The 24,863-nt window shown below is 37.9% G+C and overlaps 1 protein-coding gene across 1 annotated transcript in view; it reads right to left on the bottom strand.

Annotated features, from left to right (window-relative positions):
* SEMA3D (semaphorin 3D) overlaps positions 1–24,863 on the bottom strand; it is a 96,012-nt gene that overhangs the window by 16,447 nt on the left and 54,702 nt on the right. The window contains exons 8-13 of the mRNA XM_042872729.1: positions 20,958–21,072; positions 18,998–19,067; positions 18,252–18,396; positions 5,648–5,870; positions 2,385–2,473; positions 645–686 (exon numbers count right to left, since the gene is read on the bottom strand). Of these exons, the coding sequence (XP_042728663.1) occupies positions 645–686; positions 2,385–2,473; positions 5,648–5,870; positions 18,252–18,396; positions 18,998–19,067; positions 20,958–21,072 (684 nt within the window). The remainder of the gene's footprint in view (positions 1–644; positions 687–2,384; positions 2,474–5,647; positions 5,871–18,251; positions 18,397–18,997; positions 19,068–20,957; positions 21,073–24,863) is intronic.

Raw genomic sequence — 24,863 nt, 5'->3', positions numbered from 1 at the left:
TCAGGGAAGACAGGACCCAGCTGTTCTCTGCATGCCTGCATGGCAAAATACCTCCTGTATTTGGCACACAGTGCCAAAGCCACCTCTGTGGATGCCTCCCAAGCTTACACAGAGCCATCTCAGGGCTTGGAGCTGCCCTGAAGCCCTTTCCCATAGGGAGGGTCCCAGCTGGGACTGGACCCACCAGGAGGGACCACCCTGATTCAAATTTAGAGGGGGGCCTGTTCGCAGGCTTTGCGCATACAATGTTAAGTAGAATGAGGCCCTGAGCTCTCTTGACTGCTAATACATAAAAATAACAACAATAATACTTCTAATAATTTATTGCTAGACTGTAAAGAGACAAGTATTTCTAGTGTTCAGAAAACAAATGTGCAGTGAGTTCATTCACAAATCCCACAACCATATGACTAAAGATTTGTTTCCATGAATAATTACCAGCTTGGGTACACAAATTACTGTTTGTAAGCAAATGGGAATTAGGCAGGGAAACAAGCTCTAACATGTCCCCTTCTTTCCAGACAAGTTTTAAGAGTTACCCATGGAAAGTTTGGCCAATAAGTAACAGAGGACACCTAAAAAATAACAAGCTTACTGTTAAGTGTATCATATATCCTGCAGTAATTAAATGCGTTTGTGATTACCTGCTTCTGAGAAATCTCCATGGTTGAGATAAAAGAAGGGTGCTGAAAAACAAATTAGGAAAGTACATTAGTTCACACCTTCCTTATTGTTAATAAAATGAGAACAGAACTTAACATTTCTGAAAGGTATATAAAACTGAGATTGATTTACTTGGATTAAACAAATACTAAAGCAAAAAACAAAATAAACAACAAACTCATTCATGCCTCCAGGAATGCCTCCCATAATTTTTTTGTCTTTAATTCTTAGAATTTGCAACCTACCCAACCTACTGACAGGCAACAAGCCCTTGCATCAACTTAAACACTACTTGAAAGATTTTGATGGCATTTAAAGGATCCGTACACACATCCTCTGCACCAGGATGCATTTTACTTCCATAAAAGTGAATGTTTTGCTAGTGACTGATGTAAGAACAGGACAAAGCTCAGAGTATTATCTATCTCCTAATAGAGGATGATTAATCTAAGCCTATTGTTTAACACTAATGTGGTTCTAGGAAATAAGAGATGTTTTTTCAGCCCCTCATCCCCTTCAATTTTCTGGATTTAAAAATATAGAGGGACCGTAAATGTTACCAATAAAAATGTGAAGGAATGTCTGCTGAGTAGAAAAAATAATATTTTTTTTCTTTTTCTTTTTCTTTTTTTTTAATATTATATGGTACATTTGCCCTTGATGTTGTGTTTTAAAAATGCACCAAATAGGCATGCATACTGAATGTCCTGATTCCTTGGCCTGCCATTAAGTAATCTTGGTATTTTCAGAGCAAAATCTATAATTGGTGTCCAGTACATTTAGAAGAAGGCATCCTACTTCTCCAAAGAGAACATTTAAATCAAAAATTCATCATACTCATGACATATCAAAAGGCACTGTAAAAATATTTTTTTAAAGATCGTGTCCTCATGGCTGGAAAACACTGTCTCAAATTCATTTATTCAGCATGGGAATAAACTCTTACAATGACCTTGTAGAGCACATAGGAGAGAGAATGCAAAGCAATGTAAGAATACAAAGAACAAAGAAGTTGTTTCCAAATGGAAAAGAAAATCAGTTGGGAAGACACATATCTCAATTTTTCTACTGTTATGATATGTATGTGTAAGCTTCCCCACAAGCAATGAGGTCAATGAGAAATTATGCTTATTCAGCAGAAAGGAAGTTTGGATTTTCACAAATTCTCTTTATGAAGAAGTCATTGGCATTAGCAGGGCTCTAGTGACTTTTCTTCACTGTCATTCAGTCAGAATAACCAAATCAAAATGGTCAAAAGTGCTAAGTCAGCCAGCATCAAAGGATTAAAACACATTGATAATCAAACTTAGTTTGATTTGTTTTCTTTTAGTTCTCAACTCTTAAAGTTGTTTATTTAAACTATAATTTTTCTACATATGTGGGTTTTCTTGTATGGTTGGTTTTTAAATTATAATTGTGTGAAGAATAATTCCAAGGCTGAGATAACAGGAATATCACCATTAAAAATAAAATAATTATAAGTAGGTCAGGCTCAAAATAGGATTGCAAAGTAGAACAAGATAAGAAAATTAAGACTTTCTATGAGATTGAAAAATCTTGTTCTTTTGCTTCTGTTATTTTTTCTAATTGGCTTTCTTTATATCAAGGCATTTAAAAATTGACATACTGTCCTTCTGAAATCTTGAACTAGTTCCACTGAGCAAACAGCCATACAGATAAAGGCATTCTGAGTAACTGATGTAATGGCTGTTAATGCTTACCTTGAATATCTGTAGCTCTTCCAGGACCACCTCCTCCTTACTCCACTTCTCCTTAGTGATACTCACAGCTTTCAGTACTGTGCCTATGTCTGAAACAAACGTTCACAACATTCACCATATGAAACACACTGTTATGTCTCAGCTACTTCATTTTTTACTTCATTTCACAGTTTGACTCAAACATTCAGAGTTGGACTCCGTGATCCATCTCAAGTTATTCTAGGATTCTATGAGTTTAGTCAACTTGTACGTAAAAACAAACAGATTTTGTAAACTTAGATCAAAAAGAAAAACAACATCAAAAACTGTGTGAGGAAGATAGAACTAATCCATCAAGGATGCAGCCTTCAAATGACGTCTACCCTTATATGCATCTGCTACTTTCTGCACAGCTCTATACAATATGTTTACTGCATGTCTGAGCCAATGCAACACATTCATGATCTCAACTGGAATTTTCTGCATGTTTGCTTCAGCTGGAATTGTGGCCTATCTGACCCAGTCTAATCAGGATCAAATTTATTTTTAATAGAATTAATTTTCATCAGCATAGCTCCTTAATCAGAAATAGGTTTCATCTTAATATGGGAAAATAAGAAATATATATATTTTTTTCATTTTTCTTTTGATTTTAGGGAGATTTTTTGCATATCTCCATTCAGTATTAACATTTTTAATTTAAACATTGTAGAATTCACTTCTTTGGCATTATCAGGATAATTTTTTGAATTTCATCTATTCATTAATTTCAATCTGCATTTGATGAAACATGGTGAATCTTTATTGGCTTTAATAATAATAATAATTTAAAAAAAAAAAAAAAAAGAAAAAAACAAGAAAAAAACAACACCAAAACCTTAAAAAGGGCTGAGGAAAGTGAGCTGGGTGCTGAAATGGTCAATGTGGAAGTGACATAGAACAGCTTAATCCTAAGCACTATCTCTAATACTGAAATGATGGAAACTAATACATTGTAATGCAAAGAGTGAGACTTTCATTTTTGTTTTTCCAAACTACAAGAGATCATATTGCCAATCAAAGTTAAAATTATTTCAGTTTGCCTTATATATTAGACATAGTTTTGTTTTGGATGTGATTACCAAAGCCTGTGTATATACAGAGCCCAGCAATATGGTTGCATGTGCAGAACTGCCTGTCTTCCTAAACTCTGCAATAATATGGTTGCATACATTTGAACATGTAGTAAGTTTCTTTTTTAGCTGCTGCTAAACATCTTAGCTGTTATTTGATATATTTGCATTCAGTCTCTCTATACGATATTTGAAATTTTATCTTTGAGTCTAGATTTCTTTTTTTTTTTCAATCAGACAAATTTAGAGGATAAAATGGAACAAAATATTGTGTTCCTGGAAAAGAAAACTCACTTTTAAGGAAGGCATTGCAGATAAATAAGTGTCTGCATATCATAGAGTGCCATCTAGCGACTGCATGTTACACACTGGGACCCTCCAGTTACTGTGAAAAATTAGTTATCAGTGCTGGGTAGAGACAGGTACTTTGTCAGTATTTTGGTTGCTAGTCTCTTAATATAATTGTATTGCTTTGACAAACTTAATAGCAGAGAACAGAAAACATTTGAAAGCATCTCTGCAATCAATGAAGGAGTATCTCATGCTTTTTAACAAGTGAACACATCTTTTCTGATAGCTTACATTTTAAATTATTTTTCCTCCCTATTATCACCAAAATAAGTAAGCTTTAGTGGGTACTTTCAAATTCTGGGCATCTCACAGCTTGGGAATGGGTTCATTTTCCTTCTTCAATGGCCATATTAAAGACTGCATTCATAAAGCAGCAAGGATTTTCTGCAAATTTTATTCCTGACCTTCTCAGGCAGACTTGGAGTAGAGGCCACATTAATGTTCTATTCTACAGAACGGTGTTTTTCCATCTATGACTTATGAGGATTGTAGGTTCTTTTTTTTTTTTTTTTTTTTTTGTAGGTTCTTCTTTTGGAAGATAGAGTTGTGAGGAGAATTGAGCTGAAATACCTAAATGCTTCAAGACAGGCTCTCCCTGAGCTTGTGGGTGTGATGATGCAGGTAGGAAGGCTGAGATAGCACACACTTTGTAAGAGGTGATGCCCTATGACAATACACTCCCTTTCCCAGATCACTTCAGAGTACCCATGGCTATCAAACTACACTCTGATATCAAATTTGCTCATAGGCCAGAAAACGTGCTCTATAATCCAACAGCATTGGGGTAGGATTCAAACAGAGATTTAGTTTCTCATTTCAGAAGCTCGCTCACTGCCCTAGTACAAATGTTTTCTTCTCCATGTACTTCTGTTTCATTTATTGTGAGGTAAGTATAATGGCAATGACCTCCTTAGTGAAGTATTTGGATCTAGTGGTGCAAAGTGCTTTATCAGAGCTATTACTATTTAGGGAACTTCAAACTGTGGATTAAGAACATGAAATTTCAGTGGAATAAGACCAGGGATTATACTTCAGAAGTGTTATGAATAGGTACATTAATAATTCTTAGCATATCATATATACTGTAAGATGATCCATTCAGTGATTTTAAATACTATGTTAAAACCAAACTTTTTTCTTTACAGCACATAGCTATAAGAAAATGTAAATATGTACACAATTATCCACAGGCAAACTGCAAGTCATGTTTCTTCCCTGACAGAGTAGTTTAGTCCCTCTCTGTTCAATCCTGGTCCTTTTATTTGGAGCTACTCATCTTGCTAAATAATATTCTTAAATACATTTAAGTTAAATCATTGCTCTAGGCTGCATCTGCAATCTTTCTTAGCTTTTCAGTGTCAGAAGGTATTTAATGCTGATGCACCGTGACACTGTTGATAACAGAAATTAATCCTTGAGGTTATTAAGGTTATTTTTGTTCTTTTAATTGCCTACTGATGTGCTGCCAGTGGGAATTGGAGCTAGATCACCGCGTAACATAAAGAGCAGCACTGAACAGAACTCAGAGGGTAAGAAAATCTAGCTATTCTGACCCTTAACTGGGTTATCACCTTGGGGCCATGAGCCATTAAAATCTTAATTTTAGTCTTAATTTCAGTATAAATGTCTGAGACAACAAAGTAATCTAATTTTAGCAGTTTTATGAAGTCCCATCACACAAGCAAGGGCATCTAACTGCTTCCTGAAGCTGCAAGCTTAGGAAAAAGATGTTAATCAACAGGTTTACTCAGGACCTACTGGAGTAGAAGAACTTTTAGAGGAGGGAACCTGTGCAGAACAACAGTGGAATTCCTCTCCTACCTGTTCCTAGGAAAATAACGTCATATTGCCCATCCTCTGCCATGACATGATCCACCACAATCTGAGTCAGCCGATAGTCCACATTGATTCGCGTGAACACTGGTCCTCCCGTCAGCGGGTAAACGGATTTGTACATCAGGGGATGGCGCTTTATGAAGCTAATGACTTCATCGGGAAAATCTCTGGTAGATTTTATAAGTGGATCATAGGTTTTGCTTGGGCACTGAAAGAAAGAGACCAAGAAGTTGGGAAGAATAGTAGGGAAGAAATACAACAAATCTGCAGGTTTCCCTGTGTGTATCACAGAGAAAATAGACAGGAAAGCTGTCTATTCATTTTGAAATCTTGAGAGCTCTATCCAGCTCCTCAGAAACCCTGAAAAGCAGGACACTTCTCTAGATGCTTAAATAAGAGTGTAAGGTGAGTTGATTTTCATACAATACGATTTTGGTCACTGTAGACTTGCTTTTTTTATATACCCAGTGACATCTAGTTGAAAGGAAATTTGACTTACAATTGAACAAGCTTAGTGTTTGAAAGTGTGAAAGCACACTGGGCAGCTCAGCATTTGCTTCTAGTCTGTGCTTCCCCAGTTCTTCAAAGGGCCATTTTCTTCCTCACTTCTCTCTCTGTTCATTTTTCTCTCTCTCCAAAAGTGCTTCCCCTTTATCTTCGTTTTCCTTAGTCCTGCTCCCATCTCTTCTCCATTCAAAACTACCTACAACTTGCTAATTTGTTTCATCTCACCCATTTTTACTGCTACTATTTATAAGTAGGTACATTCAGTTTCTATTAGTTTTATGCCCACACCAAAACCTGCCTACAGATAAATATATGCAAGCTTTGAAGAAAAACTCCTGCAGTTCTTTTGTTCTTTCTCTCAGACATTTTGATAGCATAAACTATAAGTTAGAGGGGAGATGGATTGCTTTTATAAGACAGTAAGGAAAAGAAGACTGCATAAGAGATGTTTAATGTTGGATAAAATACCAATATTTTATATTTCTAATACTAACAAGTCTACAAACACAAACTACTTAAAAACTATGTGTAATTTTTGAATTCTATCATCAAATGGCTTTTACAAGCACATACAAGGTATTTTCTATTTCTTCACCTACCAGTGTTCCTGGAGAGGTGAAGACATGCCTTAATACTCACAACACTGTCTTCGGTAATAAGAATATTTATTACTAGCATTCAAGTACTACATCCACCCATGCACAAAGATGCATTTCAACCTTTTTTTCATCATATATTTGAGACAGCAAAATTCAATCATAAACAATCTAATAATATAAGAAAATAATGTTTTTTCTTTTAAAAAATAGGAACTATCTGTGTATAATAGCATAACAGATGCTATTGGTATAGACCGCTTTAGAAATTTGGTCTTCTTTGTAAGCTACAGACTCAATCTATATTCTTTCAGTAATCAGGTTTTCTGTGAGAACACTTGTAAAATCAACCGGATATCAGGTTGCTCAGTGTTTCTTCTCAACCAAAAGCAGCATTTGGTCACATGTACCTCATTTTTCAAAAGAATCACTATAAAGCAGAAAGCTTCTCATGATGAGATCGGTACATCTGCAAAGAATTTCACCTCTTCAATCCCTGCCCCACTCATGGGAGTATTATCACTTTGGATATTTTACAAGACAAGGAAATCAAATCTGGAGTGAAGAGAGAAATGAATGACCTAACACGCAGGCTAGCTCTCCAGTTCCAGACACAAATATCTGTGTGAGGTTAAATTTGCTGCGCTGAATAAAATAGTTTTACTCTGATCGATATAAAGGACTTTCAACAGCAAGTCTAGAGTGCCCTCCACTGGCTACCATGGGATAATCTCAAGTATTCAAAGTGCAGGCTGTATTCACTGCTTGCTGCATTTCCTTCAACAAAATCAAAGAATATTTCATTTGTGCATAGAAATAGAAGAGAAGAATCAGGTACAAAAATGAGAGAGAGAAGCATAAGCAAAATACTGCTGCCATCTCCCCTCTCTGGCGTGACTGGAGATGGGTGGCTGCTTCTGGTACTGAGACTGAGCATCTGCCTTGTGGGCTGGGAGCACACGTTCAACTAGCACCTAATTTCTCTTAGGAAATATTCCCAGAGCTACTGTTGAAGAAATCCACTTGCAAGTGCTTTAGCTTTGCTCCTTTTTCTAAACTAAAATACCTTGTATAAGGCTTGTAATCAAGCTTCTGGTGAACTGTAAATCCTACACCTCGTACTTATTTTTCTTATAATAAAGGCAGATTCTCTAGATGCCAGATGACCCCTGCAGCTCACTATTTCTCAGAAGTGACTTTTTTAACTCATTCACATAGCTGAAACCCTTGTGCAAACTCACTGCTGCAGCATCCTTTTCTATGGTTTTGAAAAAGGTAGTCTCCCCCTCTTTTTGGGTCCAGAATACTTCTACTCTGAGAAAACCCCTGAACACTTCCCCAGTCTCTCCCATTTACTGCTAGAGTTGGCTTCCAATTCTGTTAGACCCATACTGACTACCTAATCAATTCAGCTGTTTCTTTTGCATATATACACATTTTGTGCACCATTCTCACATTTACTGCTTGAAGACAACACATAAACCTGTCTCCCAGGTCACCTTCAAACTTCTCCCTACCATTTTTGGGGGGAGTAAACCAAGCAACACTTAATTGCAAGGTCAGTCATGCTCATGACGCACTATGTCTGCTTTCCTCTCCATGGCTGTCTGCATCCAGCACCTTACACTTTGTCTCTAATCTGAGTCTGAGAGAGCTTCTCTTTTTAATATGGAGGCAGCGGCACCGAGATGTTTTACTGTGGCAGTACAGGTAATTATAAGAAGTTGACAATCCAATCGATTGCACAATTTTACATATGAACTGCTGACTGCTGTTTTTTAACACAAAGCAATCCCTGTACTTTGTGCCAGGTGGAGCCATAACACAATCTGTGAAGAAAGAAATGTAATAATATCTGTATTGCTCTGGGAGAAAGTTAAGATTTGCAATGAAGTTGCTCTACAGTCTTCCTTCATAACTCATTCCTACAAATCTCCAGCTTGATACATATTCTATCTATGGTGAAAGTTAAGAGCTTGAGGTTAGGATTTGTTCCTGTATGTAAGATTTGACATTATCCAAAATATTTTTTATTAAGAACAGCACATACAGCGACAAGGGCTGAGCCTGTTCCTCCTTCACTGCTGGCAAACTCCCTTCTCACAGCCATGCAACTTCAGCCACCATTGCCAAAGCTTTCTCTCAGGCTCAGGACCAGCCTGGACCACTCCTTCCCTCAGGTTTCAACTGCCATGACATTGCTGGGCAGGATGCTAGTGGTAAAGCCCATGCCAGCCTTAAGCAGTACGGTGAATTAGGTCTGTGCTTGAACTTGTCACAGAATCACAGAATCACATAATGGCCAGGGTTGGAAGGGACCTCAAGGATCATAAATCTCCAACCCCCCTGCCACATGCAGGGCCACCAACCTCCGCGTTTAATGCTAAACCAGGCTGCCCAGGGCCCCATCCAACCTGGCCTTGAACACCTCCAGGGACGGGACATCCACAACCTCTCTGGGCAGCCTGTTCCAGTACCTCACCACTCTCTCTGTAAAGAATTTCCCCCTGATGTCCAACCTAACTTGTCCTCTGACTTTACTTAGTAAGAATGCAGCTTGAGTGATTTAAAAGACTATAACTTATTTCTAGACCTTGTGTGGACTGATTTTGATGCTTATCTACAGAAATGAGAAATTCTGTGAGAGTACCTACTTGCTTAGCACTATTTCAGTCTAGAACAATTAGGCCTCCCTATATTCATAAAAACTCCATATTTTTAAATTGAAAGTAGAGTTTAGGATCCTGAATCACCTAGTAGCTTTTGAAAATTTATCCACAGACAGTGAGTAAGTTAAATTGAGATACATTCCATCATGTATTAGGTCATTTTTCCAAATACACAATTTAATGCATAGCTATGAAAAAAACTGGCAAGAGAACAAAGTTGGGATTGTATTATTATCCTCTGATTCTTGCTGAAAGGACATCCCCTGAAAAAAGCAATTTAATACAGGTACAATGTAGGAAAAGAGGAAAGTCCTACTGAAAAAAGATAAGATAGTTCATTTGGAAATATATGTTGTAGTGAATTATCCCTAGAGGTTTTATGATAGCTTTCCCATAAGAATTTCACCCTCTGAAATGCTGAGTGTGATCTTCAATGTTCCATTTCCTGCTGTGCTTTCAGAAATTAAAGGTTTTGCAAGGTTATATCCTTGAGGTGGGCTGTAGTCTGCTTGTTTTTTGAAGATAGCAGTAACAGCTTAATAAATTCACAAGGACATACATGAACTCATATTACATAGCAAAAGACACAAGACAATACAGAAAGAGTGTTCCCTCCACAAGAAAAAGTAGATTTTAGACTTGAGAAAAACAAAAAAATTAAGTGAATTGTGGTACAGGAGACACAACTCAGACAGCACAGTATCTACACGAAAAGAAATAATGTGTGTTCCTGTTGCACAAGTATTACTTCAGAAATATGCATTTATCCTTATCTTTAGATCAATCCAGGTCTGAGTCTTTTCCCCTTCTGTCACAATCTGACCTCCAAAATCCTATTGATTTGAAAAGCACGTTTATCTTTGCAGGAGCTGATTCGAAGTTTGTTGAAATTAACAGTAACATATGTTCTTTAAATGCCTTTGGATAAAATCATGCATCAGACTGTTCTATATAGGATGAGAAAGAAATTCACTCTTCTTTGCTTCCCCAACCATGCAGTAACACTTCCCCTGAGTGAGAACTGCAGGTTGGCTTTCCCTTATACTTACATTCTCTGTGGTTCATGCTCTGAGCTGTGAATTACAGTCCATATCTTCTGGAACTTTGCTGATTGCTATCCTATTGACAGCTCAATCCCAGAAATTCATTTATATTTATAAAATGGGAGTAGCCCCATGGATCTTAGAGATGCCCTAGATTTTTTGCCAAAAAATGTAACAACAGAGGAAGAGGAGAGCAATGACATCATCCACTACAAACTACTATGATAAAATCTCTACCAGTACGAAACTACAAAGCTGTTAAAGGATTCCCAAAGGCCTAAACCCTACCATGCATGATACAGGGAAATTTTTGCCAGCCTATAAACAGTTCAGTAAAATAAGGACTAAGGATTTGCTCAAAAGATCCACTCAAATCAGTAGGACTTTGTCCAATCGTTTTAGTGGGCTTTGGATCACCTCCTAAAAGACCATGACCAACAAGAACAGCTGGGCAGGTGTGATCCTGTTATGCTGGCCAAGAGTGCTATTTTCAGAGGCATCAGTAACTGCATGGCACGATGGATGGAACAAGGGAATGAAAAATTAATTTGGGCCAACCTTTGGCAAAGTCCTCAGGCAGCTGTTTAAAGCTGTGTGTCCACCCATCATTACAGAACAATTCCTGTGGGCTCATGTTTCCTTTCATAGCAATCAATAGGATGCATGATGATAAAGGCTGCACGTCCAAATGGGTGAGTGAAGCAGCCTTTCACCTCTGAAAATGTGAGTTCATATCCTGCTGCACGTCACATGTGATAGTGATAGTGGTGTTCTCTGCCCAGTTCACATTTATTCACATCATCAGCACCAGATGCTGTCTCAGATATGTGACATCTCCTACTGCAGACAATAAGAGATTTGCATTTATATCAAATGTCACAGGATTAGGTTGGCAGGGCTGCTTTATGTGGACTACAAAAGAATCTGGCTCCACAAAAGTTCTTACAATACCATTGTACTATCTCATCTTCTGCTTTTGCAACAGGGTGGGATTCTTCTCACCTGACCTAGATTCTTGTCTTGTATGTTTGAACTGCACAAAGGAAGTGCCTGTCTCTCCTTCTGACAGAGAAATCTAAACAACTGGCTCAGATTTGATGCTTTTCGTCTAGATAGATGTCATAAAAAAAAATTAAATTAGTAAAATCAGTACTGCTAGATAAGAATCTTGTGAGAAATATATTCACCATTTAATTAATTTTTAAAAGTTGCTTAGGCTTTCACTTTCATGAACGATAGCTTCATTTTGCTTCATTTTTCAAAAATGAAAAATTAGAAACAAACACAAATCAACAAAATAGACACCGAGTTTGAAGTTCTATGGACATCTCTATTCAACTGCTGTATAAACACTGTGGCACAAAACTTTCAAAGAATCAAATCAGTAGTAATGTAAAGGCTTTCCAGTGCATTTGGAGAGAGCTCACTTTGACAATAATGCACTTGGATTGAATCCAGATAATCTGAAAAAAATGCTTTTTCATTCCCTTTTATTTCATTCACCTTTTATTTATATCCAAATACAATCAGAAGGTGGTAAAGTACGGCAAATCTTTCTCAGATAAAACACTCCATGCTGCACATATGTAAGGTTTTCTGTCTTTTTCACCCATTAAGTTTTCAGCTTAGAAGAGTGCTGGATGTGTGGATCTCACACAATTCCAAAGATGTATAGTGTGACAGTGTTAACATTATGTGGGAATCCTGGCCAGGATTTTCAAAAGCTGATGCCAGAAGTTAGGCTCCTAAATAAACGTCAAATTTGCCAAAATGCACAGTGCTTAGTACCAGCCTGTGAAGTCAGTAAGAGCTGAAGGATCTAACACCTACTAAAACTGTGACAATTATTTGGGAATCTAACTTTAAGGTATGTAAAAATACTTCTACTTTTAATTTAATTGCATGTCTTTAATTCAGCAATGCTGCTGTCTGCTAACAATTTCAAAACAGAGTGAAGTTCCCTGTGAGCTGTAAGAATTTTAATTTTAAGCATGTCAAAACTTCAGTTTAGAAGGCATTTGTTACATTGAGCATTGGACCCACTTCACAAAGAGCTTAAAACACTCATAGATTATATGCACAATAGGGACTTGATAACACTGAGTGAAGTTGGCATCTGCTGGTTGGATTTTGCAATGTCCAGGCTTGCAATTTTGATGCATTTCACAAGGGGAAAGAAGCACCACATCAGTAAGGCACTCTCTTGGGGACATATGAAGTAGCCAGTGTGAAATCTGAAGGAATGAAACAGCTCTTAAATCTCTCTCATTTTGGAGAACTGGATGCCTTCACCTGGGTGTCTCTTATGCTGGAGCAATCAGCTCTGTTTCAGACACACAGACCAAAGCCACCCTAGGAGGAGCCCTGTCCTTCCTCTTGAAGTTGTTTCATTTTTCATGGGATAATTTGGTTTCAGCTTAGCCAAAAGTAGTAAGAATGTTGCTCAGACATTAACCAGAAAGGGAGAAGATTTCTTTTCCACTGAAAAGCTCTGCGGAGCATTAGACCCTCCCTTTAAGGGAATGCACTAACCATAGCCAGGAATTAATACTGACACACTCCTTCTTGCTCTAGCTATCAGAGAATGAGTATTTAACCAGTAATTAGTTAATATAGCCACGTAGTCAACATTCTCCTGCAGTTCCAGGTAAAGTCTTCCAAACTTTAAATGAGTTCTACTATAGTTACCAAGCAAAAAGTGGAGAAATTGAATTACCTTCAGCTAGTCACTACTGTTTTGAACAAATTGAGCTTTATGTGCATATAATGCACTGGCACAGACTGTATGGAGAGACTGTATATGTCCCATCCCTGGAGGTGTTCAAGGCCAGGTTGGGCGGCCTGATCTGGTAGTTGGCAACTCTATTCATGGCAGGAGTATTGGAACCTTGGTACTATGGTCTTTAACATCCCTTCCAAGCTAAGCCATTCTATGAGTCTGTGAATCTATTATAAGTTCAGTGAGAAATGCAGAGTCTGAGGACTGAGGGACTAAAATGTAATGCCGAGGACTGGTGTGATGCCCAGAATTACCTCAGAAAATTGGATACTTGTAGTTTAGGACTTTCTGTGGTACAGATGGCAGCTAAGGAATGACTCTTGGGGCTTAGGCACTCACATGCTGTCATAGACTCAGCCATTCTGAAGAAAAAAACTTGGTTTCTGAGTGTCCTAAACAGTCTGTGGCTTCTTCTCTGTAGTCTGATCAGAGCTACACAGTAAATAGAGACATTTACACAGAGACTGTGTTCCAGTGGATGTATGTGATTTGTTCTATCCTGCTGCAGTGATTGTATTGAACCTTCATATTGCTCTTCCATTTAACACACCTGTGTGGCGGACAGCAAAGGCTGACATAAGAAATCATTAATGTGTATGTAACTGTAGGAGGCAGCTAAGTGAGTGAACTTGACTTTGCAGGTGGCACACTGCAATTCTCTGCTGACCTCCTCAAGCTGGAAAGGTGACTGAGTTTGCAGCATTTTGAAAGGCTGTGATGAATTGAGAGGTGACTCATGTTCGAGAAAACATGTTGGTATGTAGGAGGAGGTGGAGGAGGCTTTCTCAGGAAAATAAGCCCATAAAGTGAAACATTTCACTTAATTAAGCAGCCCCATTTACAGTGGGGAGATCAAAGGAGACAGGAATTGGAGAAGCAAAGAATGCATTCTATCCCATAAAAGATCAGGTAAAAGAGGAAGATAAGTCTAAAAATAACAAGGGAAACCTGTGCAACCCTCGATGTTTTATGCACTCTCTTATTAAAACAGCAAAACTAACCAGACATGAGGACAAGGGACAGCTTTTGCCAGCCAGTATTTCTCAGTGGCTCAGCCAAGTCCCAGTGGGATGAACAACACACCTCCATCAGCCTGTGCACTGGGTTAGCAGAAAACAAAACAAAACAAAAACAAAGATGTTTCACTAAGGAAAGGGAGAAAAAAAAAAAAAAAAAAAAGTGAGAAAGATCACAGAAGGATCTGAGGATACAGAAACTTAAAAAAAAAAAAAGAGAATAAAAAGAAATAATCAAGTAATTTATTCAAATAAATATTAAAAGAATTAAAAGAAAACAGGATCTCAGTATTCAGATCTGAAGTGAGGAGAGGCAAGATACAAAATACAAATGAAGAAAAGCAATGGCTGCTGTGCTGGATGCTTCTTGTAGCTAAGACTACAGTAAGATGCAAGATTCTTACTTTGCTCCTTCAGATCTTTTTGAGGGGAATCTTTGGCAAATCAGTTAGTTAGAAATCCAGACTCACTGTATTCAGTGTTTCCTTGAATTGCAATTAAATACCTAGGCACTGTGGTAGAGCAGACTGTTAACCTGTGTCATTAAACACTGAGATTCTGTTCAAGATATGACAGTGACATTTGTTCAATGTTAATGAAATGACAATGGTTCCTATGTATCCCATCAGAATTTGTGTTGAGGGACATGGTTTAGTGGGAGCTACTGGGAATAGGTGAACGGCTGGACTGGATGATCTTGAAGGTCTTTTCCAACCTTGGTGATTCTATGATTCTATGATTCTAATTTTCAAATAGGATATATGCAACGTGAGGTCTTTTGATACTGCAATATTCACAGATATATAAATATACTAAAACAGTTATTTTTCTCCCACTTCACTGAAAATCTTGTTCAAATGTCTTCTGTTATGACTGGGAAGACATTATGTAAACTCTATTTGAGAATCCAGGAACACATTTTACAGGAAGTGCCTGATGATTCCTTTATCAAAGGATAATTTCCTTGGTGAAACCCTAAGAGAGTGGAAGAAAACTGGAACTGTTATCAGGGGACAGCTGCAGATACACAAGTCCAATTTTAAAACTGCTCAGGAAGATAAAGCAAAAGCTCTCTTGATTTTCAAACAGCCCTTTATACACCAGGGCTGCCTGCTGTGTGTTTTTTTTAATTTATTTTTTTTCCAAATTGAAAGAGATTTCAAACCTTGTCTCCACTAAATTTATATGACATCCATGTGCTCTTTAATACTGCCAAGAGAAGTTGGAGAGAAAAGCTGCACGTTGTGCTGCACCCGAGCAGCAGACAGCATAGACAGGGTCCTGCAGACACCAGAGGGCAGGCAGACCTCACTGCATCACCTGCAAGATGCTCAGCACCAACAAGGTATGACATCACAGCTGTGTTGAGAGTTTATCTCCGACACAAATTGCCGCAGGAAGCATTTTGTCAAAATTTCAATATCAAAGTGGTCACAGCCTCTATAGTGAACAGCTTTGTTTACTTGGGAGATAAAGGCAGCTGAGCCAGAAGTTAAATTAGGGTGAGCAGTCTCCTGCTTCTGTGTGAATGCTGAAAGGAAGTCAATTCTTCCCTCAAAGCAAAACATCAAAGGAAAAGCATTTCCTAGTAATGCCATTTTTAGACTTTGCCAGTAACTTCAAATACAAGAAATAGAAAATAGGGGCAATGCTGACTATGCTAAGCTGTAGCTAACACTATAGCACTAAGTAAAGCTTAAATTTCAAAAATGCTCCAGTAACTTTAAGAAATGGACAGATTATCCCTCTGGCTTTGTTCTAAGCATTCCTGAATCACCCCATAGCTAGCAAGAAATGGTGAAATTAATCTTTACAAAAGAGCACTTTTGCATTCAGACACACTGCAGCACTCCATGGGCACATAGCATGCTGCTTCTTTTCCTTCAACCACTGTGTTGCTTTTTTAGATCTCAGCCTAAATCTGCTCAGATTCAGACATTTGGCCTAGCTCACTTCAAAATGAATGACATGAATCTAATTTTTCTTTGGGTATGCTATCTTAAACCACCACACCTGAAGTTTGTTTCAATCTGAGACTGCCGGCTCACTAAGACAAATGAAGTAATAAATTTACCTTATCTACATAGTAACATTACAGATATCTTTCTTCAGAGATCTTGTTTCAGCAAAATCCACTCCCCTTCTCAGCTTGTGGTTAGACAAACTCCTACAGAAATCCAAAGTTCCTAAGGATTTTTATGAGACCATTTTCTCATAGCTGTTATCAAGTGCTTAAGGGAAGCAGTTAGAGAATTAAGGGGCGGCTTACGGAAAATATCCATTTTCTTTAAACTTTCCAACTTTGAAAATACTTGTTGAGCATGGATATTCAAATCAGCGATAAAGATCAGCGCTGACATGCTCCAGCATGACATTTCCTTCCTTGCGAATCCCAGCTCAACCATGTGATGGCTAATACACTCAAAAATGCAATGAGCTTATGACCTGTCTATCTGTGCTGAGTGTTCATCCTTATGGGGCACTGTAAGGTTTTCAAGAGAGTTATTTTAATCTCTTTAGATGCCATGGGACCAGCTATTGTTCTCACTGGCACCATTTTTGTACTTAAAACTAAATGCATCTGCGCTTCTAAACCAGTAATGGAGTTGCACATGCTGAAAGAATAATAATAGAAGAATTAAATATAATTTTCTTTTCTGGGGGTGCCATATATTCTGCATGAGAGAGAGATGCGTAAGCATCTAAATTAGGATCTTATTTGCTCCAGTAATGCAGATTCTAGGCGGTTTGAATCAATTGCTGGAGCAGCCTTACTCTTTATGGAAAGACTTCTTTTCCCACCAGTCTGAAGCTGAGAGAAGAGAATCAGAGCACAGAGCACACACCTGTGCTATGAACAACCAAGTGCAATAGATAGATTGGGAATGGACCAAGCAGTTGTATCTATTGGAAGGATAATGAAGAAAACATAGAAAAATAAGGAAAAGAATGAAATGAAAAGCTAAACAAGTTAGATAATAGGACTTCAAACAATGGTTATGGTAATGCTGCTGTCAGAGAAGTAGTGCAAAGACACTCACATGGCCTCTAGGCAAGGTACCAGCAGTATCCCAACCTCAGTAGTTCAGAGTTTGACTGTATTTGTTTTGCTTCTTACTACTAACTAGTTGAATGAGTACTAAACCAAGAAAACTATCCCATAGCTGTTTTACTGCTAAACCACTGCTCTTCCAAATTGTATGTACCAAGAGTTGCTCTAAGTTTTGCTGACACTTTAAATATAAATGCATTTTCTGGAAATACTGCTTTCCTCTTCATCAGCAATGTATGCCTGTGCTTTTCCAAATTTAATACTAAGACAAAAGTACAATAAGTGTTCTTCACTAAATTCTTTCAACATTCTCTTCTTTGTTTTGGCTTAATCACTGCATCTACGGTAGCACAGATTTAGAAGTATTTCCAGATATTAAACTTCACTTTTCTTCCTATCACGTTTATTCCATCACATAAAGTCTGCAGCAACTAACTCCTTATTTTATATTAAAACAGAACACATGTATAAGCATACAGAATAGAATCAATGACCATATCTCAAGAAATTTTAAAATCAAGGGATTTTAACAGAGATAACAGAAATACAAGATTCCAAATTAAATACCTAATCATAATTTAATACTCCATAAAAGCATGGATTTGGCTTTTTATGAAGTGTTGGCACCTCAGAGGTGATTCCAACAGATAGAAATAGAGCTGGACCACAGGAGACCACAATACGAGAGAAAATCAGGAAATGGTCTGGACACAATGTTATGTCAGAGAAGTGGAAAATGCATATTTATATACATAAATTGAAAAAGGGTAGGTAGAAGTCTGAGCTCTCAACAGAAGAGACAGTGTTGTGAGGGTAATTTGAAACATCCTGCCTGAGTGGAAAATATAAATTGAAAGTCCATGGAGGACAGAAAAGTATGATTGTCTTTGGGTAAAGATAGAAGTGTGTAATTAAGGAGACACTTACGGTACCAGGTCTGGGATATGGGATACGACCTTCATATTGCACCCATCGATGATCCGCACTCTCTTTGTGAGCATAAGGGCCATTGAAAACAGCTCTGATATCTGCCATGCTGTACACACAAACTGCAGAGCCCTTGAAGACAGAGCTGAGAAGAAGACAGGCTGATAAGCATACTGTAAGCTCATTTTCAGAGCACATCTCATCTGGTGAATCAATTCAGTAATTCCACTGAGTCTGAAGGGTTTTCGATCAATCCTACACCTGAGAGTTAATATAAGTGGTGCTAAATAGCAGACAACGTGGACAGCTTTGCTCAGACAATACCTGGTATTGTTAGCTTTTGGGAGCATTTGATAGACTGTTATTTTTCTAGTGTTCAGTAGGTTCCATGTGTCATTTATAAACTATTATGATTATGTCATTGTGTTGCAATTCATTCAATTGTAAATATTTTATTTGGTTATATGCTGTGGAACCAGTATAGTGGTTGCCTCTTAATTGAGGAGTCATTGGCAATTTTTCTTTGTAATTCCACTGTGAATTGCATACCTAGTCCTTAAGTGCATTTAATTCAAAAGTTTCAAAGACAAAATAATTATTTATTTCATTTATGAAAATTCTACTTAAAGTACCTCAAGATCATAGCTGAGAGGTTTAATTATTTTAATAGGTTTAATTAATTAATACATCCCTGATTAAGACCTCCTGTATTTATTTCCAAAGGCAAACATGATCCTAAGACATACCTTGTTGTAGTGAAGACTCCATATACAAGAGGGTTTCTCTCATCTCTTGTAGAAAGTAAGAATATATCTTCTGTAATGGGAAAATATTGTGATTTTTAAATTATTATTATTAAACAAACATTGAACATTTCTGCATTTATCACTTACAATTTTGATATTTGTAAAAATAGGTTACTTTTGTCTAATTTCTGCTGAGTGAATTTGTGCTGATAATCTGTCATTTGTCCCTTTGCAGATAGCCTGTTTTCAGACAAAACCGGATTTTTACTTTCCAGCTTAGGGAGTTATAAACACCATAACTCTGATAAGATTAATTCAAGTTATAATCAATGATTTCGGGTAAAAGATAGAGATGGAATCATAAAATCATAGAATCAGCAAGGTTGAAAAAGACCTCCATGATCATCCAGTCCAACCATCCATCTACCACCAATAACTCCCAACTGAGCTATGTCTTTTAATACAGTATCTAAACATTCCTTGAACACCACCAAGGACAGTGACTCAACCCCCTCTCTGGGCAGCCCATTCCAGCACCTGACCACTCTTTCAGAGAAGTTTTTCCTATCATCTACCCTGAATCTCCCCTGGCGCAACGTGAAGCCATTCTCTCTAGTTCTATCACTAGTCATGTGGGAGAAGAGGCTGACCCCACCTCACCTCAACCTCCCTTTGGGTAGATGTAGAGACCAATAAGGTCTCCCCTGAGCATCCACTTCTCTAGACTAAATCACCTCAGTTCCCTCAGCTGCTCCTCATAAGACATGCTCCAGACCTCTCACAGCTTTATTGCCCTTCTCTGGATGCTCTCCAGGGCCTCCATGTCTTTCTTGTAGCGAGAGGCCCCAAAACTAAACACAGTACTCAAGGTGCAGCCTCACCAGAGCTGAGTACAGAGGAATGATCACTTCCTTGCTTCTGCTGGCAACACTGTTTCTGATACAATCCAAGATGCCGTTGGTCTTCTTGGCAATCTGGGCACACTGCTGCATCACATTTAACAGAGCATCAACCAGCAGCCCCATGTCCTTTTCTTCCATGCAGTCTTCCAGCCACTCCGCCCCAAGCCTGTAGCACTGCATGTGTTTGTTGTGGCCAAAGTGCAGGGCCCAGCACTTGGTCTTGTTGAACTTCATCCTATTAGCCTCAGCACAATGATCCAGCCTGCCCAGATCCCTCTGTAGGGCTTTCCTACCCTCAGGCAAATTGACACTTCCAGCCAACTTGATGTCATCTGCAAACTTACAGAGGTTGCACTCAATCCTTTTGTCCAGGTCATCAATGAAGAAACTGAACAAAACAACCCCCAATAGCAACCCCTGGGAATCACCACAGCCAGCTCTTGGGCTTGGATCCATTTCCCCCTGTGAGACAGGTGAGACCCATCTGAAGATATCAGACCAGGTGCCAAGTAAACTGTCCCATGTTTTAAATAAACAAACAAACAAACAAATACATAATCCTGCAATTGCATCAACCTCTCAGACACATATTTATGAGATGGGTTTTCTCAGTCCTCTCAGTAACCCTCACTACCACTGAGGGGATAGAGGAGAACACCACCTGTACTCCTGCTCCATCAACTAACCACTCCAATGTTTCGAAGTCCCTCTTGACATTTCTCAGTCCTTTCTCACTGACTTCGTCACTTCTGACCTGAACTATCAATAAAGGATAATAACCAGAGAGGTGAATCAGACTGGAAGGTTTCCTAGAAGTATTCCTGACCAGGACCCCAGGTAGGCAATACACTTCTCTAAGGGTAGAGTCTGGATAACATATAGGAGTTTGTTCCTCTCAGATTGCTTACAAAAATCACTCTTCTTAGATACTGTCAGTACTGCTTGGATAATTAGTAAAATCAGAATAAGATGTGGTACTTCTGTAAAGAATAATAAGAAAAAAAGAAGAACAAGCAAATCTGATGACAAAATAAGCTATTAAAGATAAATCAACTTACGTAGCTCATCAAAATGTGTGTCGGCTCCCTCAGGACCAGGTATTGAACACACTAGCCTGGCTTTCAGAAAAGTAGTCCATTTGTTTATTAGGCTCCGCTGACCTCCCACGTCATTCTAATAAAAATAATATAAAGAGACTAAATTATTAAACAAATAAGAGCCATTGTAACACAGGCTGCAAAGTGAAGGACAGTCTTTTCATAAGTAGCTCCAGTAATCATTTATTAGAACGAGTGATTGAAATTTTCTGATTATGCCTAAATACATTTGCAGTGTTCTCAGAACAGTTCAAGAACTGAAATGCTGTGAAACATATGTTATATCATGTGATTTTTTGTTCTCTGTAATGCAAATTTTTGCAATCAGTGGTTCTTCAAGAATTGTTTTCAAACTCAGAAATAATAAGGAACATTCAGGATAGATTTCTCAAAAGAGAAAAACTATATTCATCAGAGGTTCCAGGGATGTAAATACTGTGTTCTTTGTTTTATTTATACATTACACAAAGATATGCATTCCAGTAGAAACCACTCATGTTATTTTAATAATCTCTGTTATGGAAATATCAATTCATCTCCATAAAAGACATTTTTAAAAAAACATTTTTTTTTTTTTTAATAGAGGTTTCCAAGACTCCAAGACATGAGCGCACATGCCCAAATTCTTTTTAGTTACTGGAGAAAGAAAAGTACTGTATGGAGCCACTTAAAATTTGAATAATCCTACTCAAAAGGTAGGTATCCTTATATTGACTTTGATCCTATGATCCCACATGCTCCAGTTAGGCAGGTGAAAGGGAGACAGGATACACTAATTTCATCCAACTACACTGAACAATACAGATGTTTCCAAAATATTTGAAGATTTTCCAAAATTTTCCTTTGGAGGGAAATAGAATACCATGAAAATGTTTTTCAAAATATTGAAGATTATGAGAAGGAATATGAAAAAGTGGTAATAACTGATTTTCAGGAAAAAAAAAAAAGGGGGGGGGGGGGTTGGAGCCTTCAGAGCCAGCTAAATGTCGTTAAGAGACGGCGGGGGAAAGATAGTGTAGGAGGAGTTGCTTAGAAGACAGAACAAGAAGTCTGCCTAGGAGCTTTCCTCCTTCCACTGAGTATATGAAGAATTTAATTAATGACATTTATCTGTCTCTGAAGGCTCCAAAAAAACCAGATGTACTTAGTTTCTGCAGTGCTATTTAGGCCCCAAATTTTTTCAGCTTGACATCTGTAAGGATAATGATACTCCAGCAGCATCCAAGAATTCAAGCCCTTAAGGGAAATGTTCTCATTGCTAAGAGTAGTCCCCCAGATATATATTCTGAATTACCCCATGAAGATGCCCACTTGTTACAAACTTTAAAGCTTAATTGGGCCTGGTAATACAAGCACTACAATGTTGGTCATAAATATTCATCCCATCTGGTTTCACCATAAGACATTTTTATTTTTATTTTTTCAAATTGGCTTTGCAATTCTGAAGGTATGGAACCAGACAGTAGGAAACAGTAGGTGATAGGGATTGCATAGTATCCCCATGGAGTATATTTGATCCTTCAGGGCTGGGGAATAAATATTAGAGACATTTAGAAAGATGGATTTTTGTGCTGAAATTCACTTCACCAGAAGTAACACTTCTTTGGTAATTCACTCTAACCAGCTTTCCTTTTCATGTATTTGCTACTTTTAAATAGGTTAGCTCAGTTGGAAATGATTCCTGTTAATCTATAGCCTTTGGAACTGCTCTTTCAAGTATTGCTACCTCCCCTCTTGATTTCCTAAAGACTTGCCAAGCCCAAAGCTTTGCATCTAGCCAACAGATTTATTACAAAGGTGTCAAAACTAGCAGTCTTAAGCCAATAGGAAAAATAAGCTCTGCATGTGTGTGTTCTGTTCAAAGGCACAACAGATAAACTTTGTGGACTAATTAAAAACAAACAATTACTAAGATGCAAGAAAGATTCTTTAAAAGAAACAAGACACACCAACAAACTCTAAGCTTTTTTGTTCCTCTGTCAATGCAGGTTAGCAAAGCATTACTTGTTTTGTAGAGCTTCCACTTAGATTTTTAGTGGATGGGGCACAATGTCACAGGATCCTGAGATGTCAATGAGTGTGGCTAGGAGAAACCCTCCTAGAGAGGGGGAACCAAGATGTGGTGGGGTTGCAATGGGAAAACACCACCATTGCTTTGCTCAGGCTCCTGCCGTAACAAGCATTCAACTTCTTCAAGAGATTGGAAAACCCATACTTGTATTTTACCATCCTAAGCTGTGATCCAACAGAATATTTTTGCAGAAGTTTATTTTAAACACTACTGACTTCCTAGAGAGTAGTGTGAAGCAAATCCTGTGCTTGAAGGAAGCAGTTTTAGCAAGTGCTATGTGCTTTAAGACATAAAATTCCACTGGATTTAAGATGTGTCCATATTTCCTCAGTCTCAAGCCAGGACAAGATGTTAACCATGTTACTTGAATTAGCACAGGCATCCACTACATATGCCTTAAATTTGAAGGATAGAGCCAAAGGTTGCCAATAATACTGTAATGTTTACAAAAGAGCAAGGGAAATTCAATGACCAGCCAGCACTTCATGATTTACTAAGTCCTTCTGAGGCCAGAGATTCAAAAATTTATGTTGTAGAAGTCGAGGACACAAAGGACCTTTCACTGATTTAAATATTTGTGTTCATAATATAATGACATAGTCACTAATATGCTTCTTCCTACTTTCATTGCTGAATATAGAAAAATAAACAATTTTTTAAGAGGATCTCTTTCATTTTATTTTCAGTTTGATTAGTAGTCGTATAATACTCTTTAACTCTTTATGTTATTTCTGAATAATACTGCGTCTTTGCTTTCGTAATACAGGTGTATTATCACTAACAGAGAAAGTGCAGGAATTGACAAAGACTGCAGCAGCTTTATCCATAAGTGGATTTAGCTCAGCTTAGCTTCAAAAACTATTGATAGTTTAGACATCCCTCTGCTTCTTGAGTCTCAAGTAGCAGTTGTCTTAGAAATCTGTGGACATCTTCATGCTTTGAATAATGTGTGTCCCTCCCATCCTAACATTATTTTGTGGTCAGTCTGAGAGAAGTATCTTGAAGCTCCAGCTGCTGGAGAACATAATCTCTGATGGAGATTATTTGCCTTTTCTTCAGACCACATTGGTACAATCTCACAAGCTCATTAGCTTTGTATCATGTCTGTCTTCTCAGATATGTATCCCTTGGGCCACCATAGTTCATTGTTACTGACCTCTGAGTGCTTGGACAAAGGGCATATGGCCTTAAAATCTGTTTGAGACTGGGTTGGTACAGAAAATACAAATTCATTCTGTGGAAAAGATTAGTTAATATCAGTCTGCAGTAAATCACTGATGTGCTCAAATGCTGCAAGCTGGTATTCATATAATAAGAGTACAGGCTGGGTAGTCAGTGGATAAGAAAAAATGAACAGAGGAGAGAAAATCACTACAACAGAGACCAATCAATGCATAGGTGACCAGAAAGAGGGGATGAACACAAAGCTACTCAGTCCTGAAATGATTGCTGGACTGATTTACAGAAGAACTCAACCTAACAGTGTCAAAACGTGTGCTCAACTTGATGAATTGAAATGCTTTTTTCCCAAGAGATGCTGATACTGTAGACAAGGAACAGTAAATATTTCAGGGAGATGAGACAAGAAGACAAGAGAACTTTGAGCTCTGAGAGAAGGGGAGGGCAGCACGAACAAGCTCTTCATTCCAAAAATGTTGCTAATCTACTCATAACAGATGAACAGTCACAAGTATCTGAAATGTTATCTCCAAAAATATCACTTCTAAGCACACTGGATTAGCAGAGTTTACTATTAACTTTGTTACATTACAGATGAAGGCACTTAGGACTGCATA

The sequence above is a fragment of the Lagopus leucura genome, unplaced genomic scaffold (genome assembly GCF_019238085.1).
Source record: "Lagopus leucura isolate 7727_CA_CO unplaced genomic scaffold, USGS_WTPT01 Super-Scaffold_100008, whole genome shotgun sequence".
Lineage (NCBI taxonomy): Eukaryota > Metazoa > Chordata > Aves > Galliformes > Phasianidae > Lagopus > Lagopus leucura.
The sequence above is the reverse complement of the archived record's forward strand: the minus strand, read 5'-3'. Positions and strand labels throughout refer to the sequence as shown.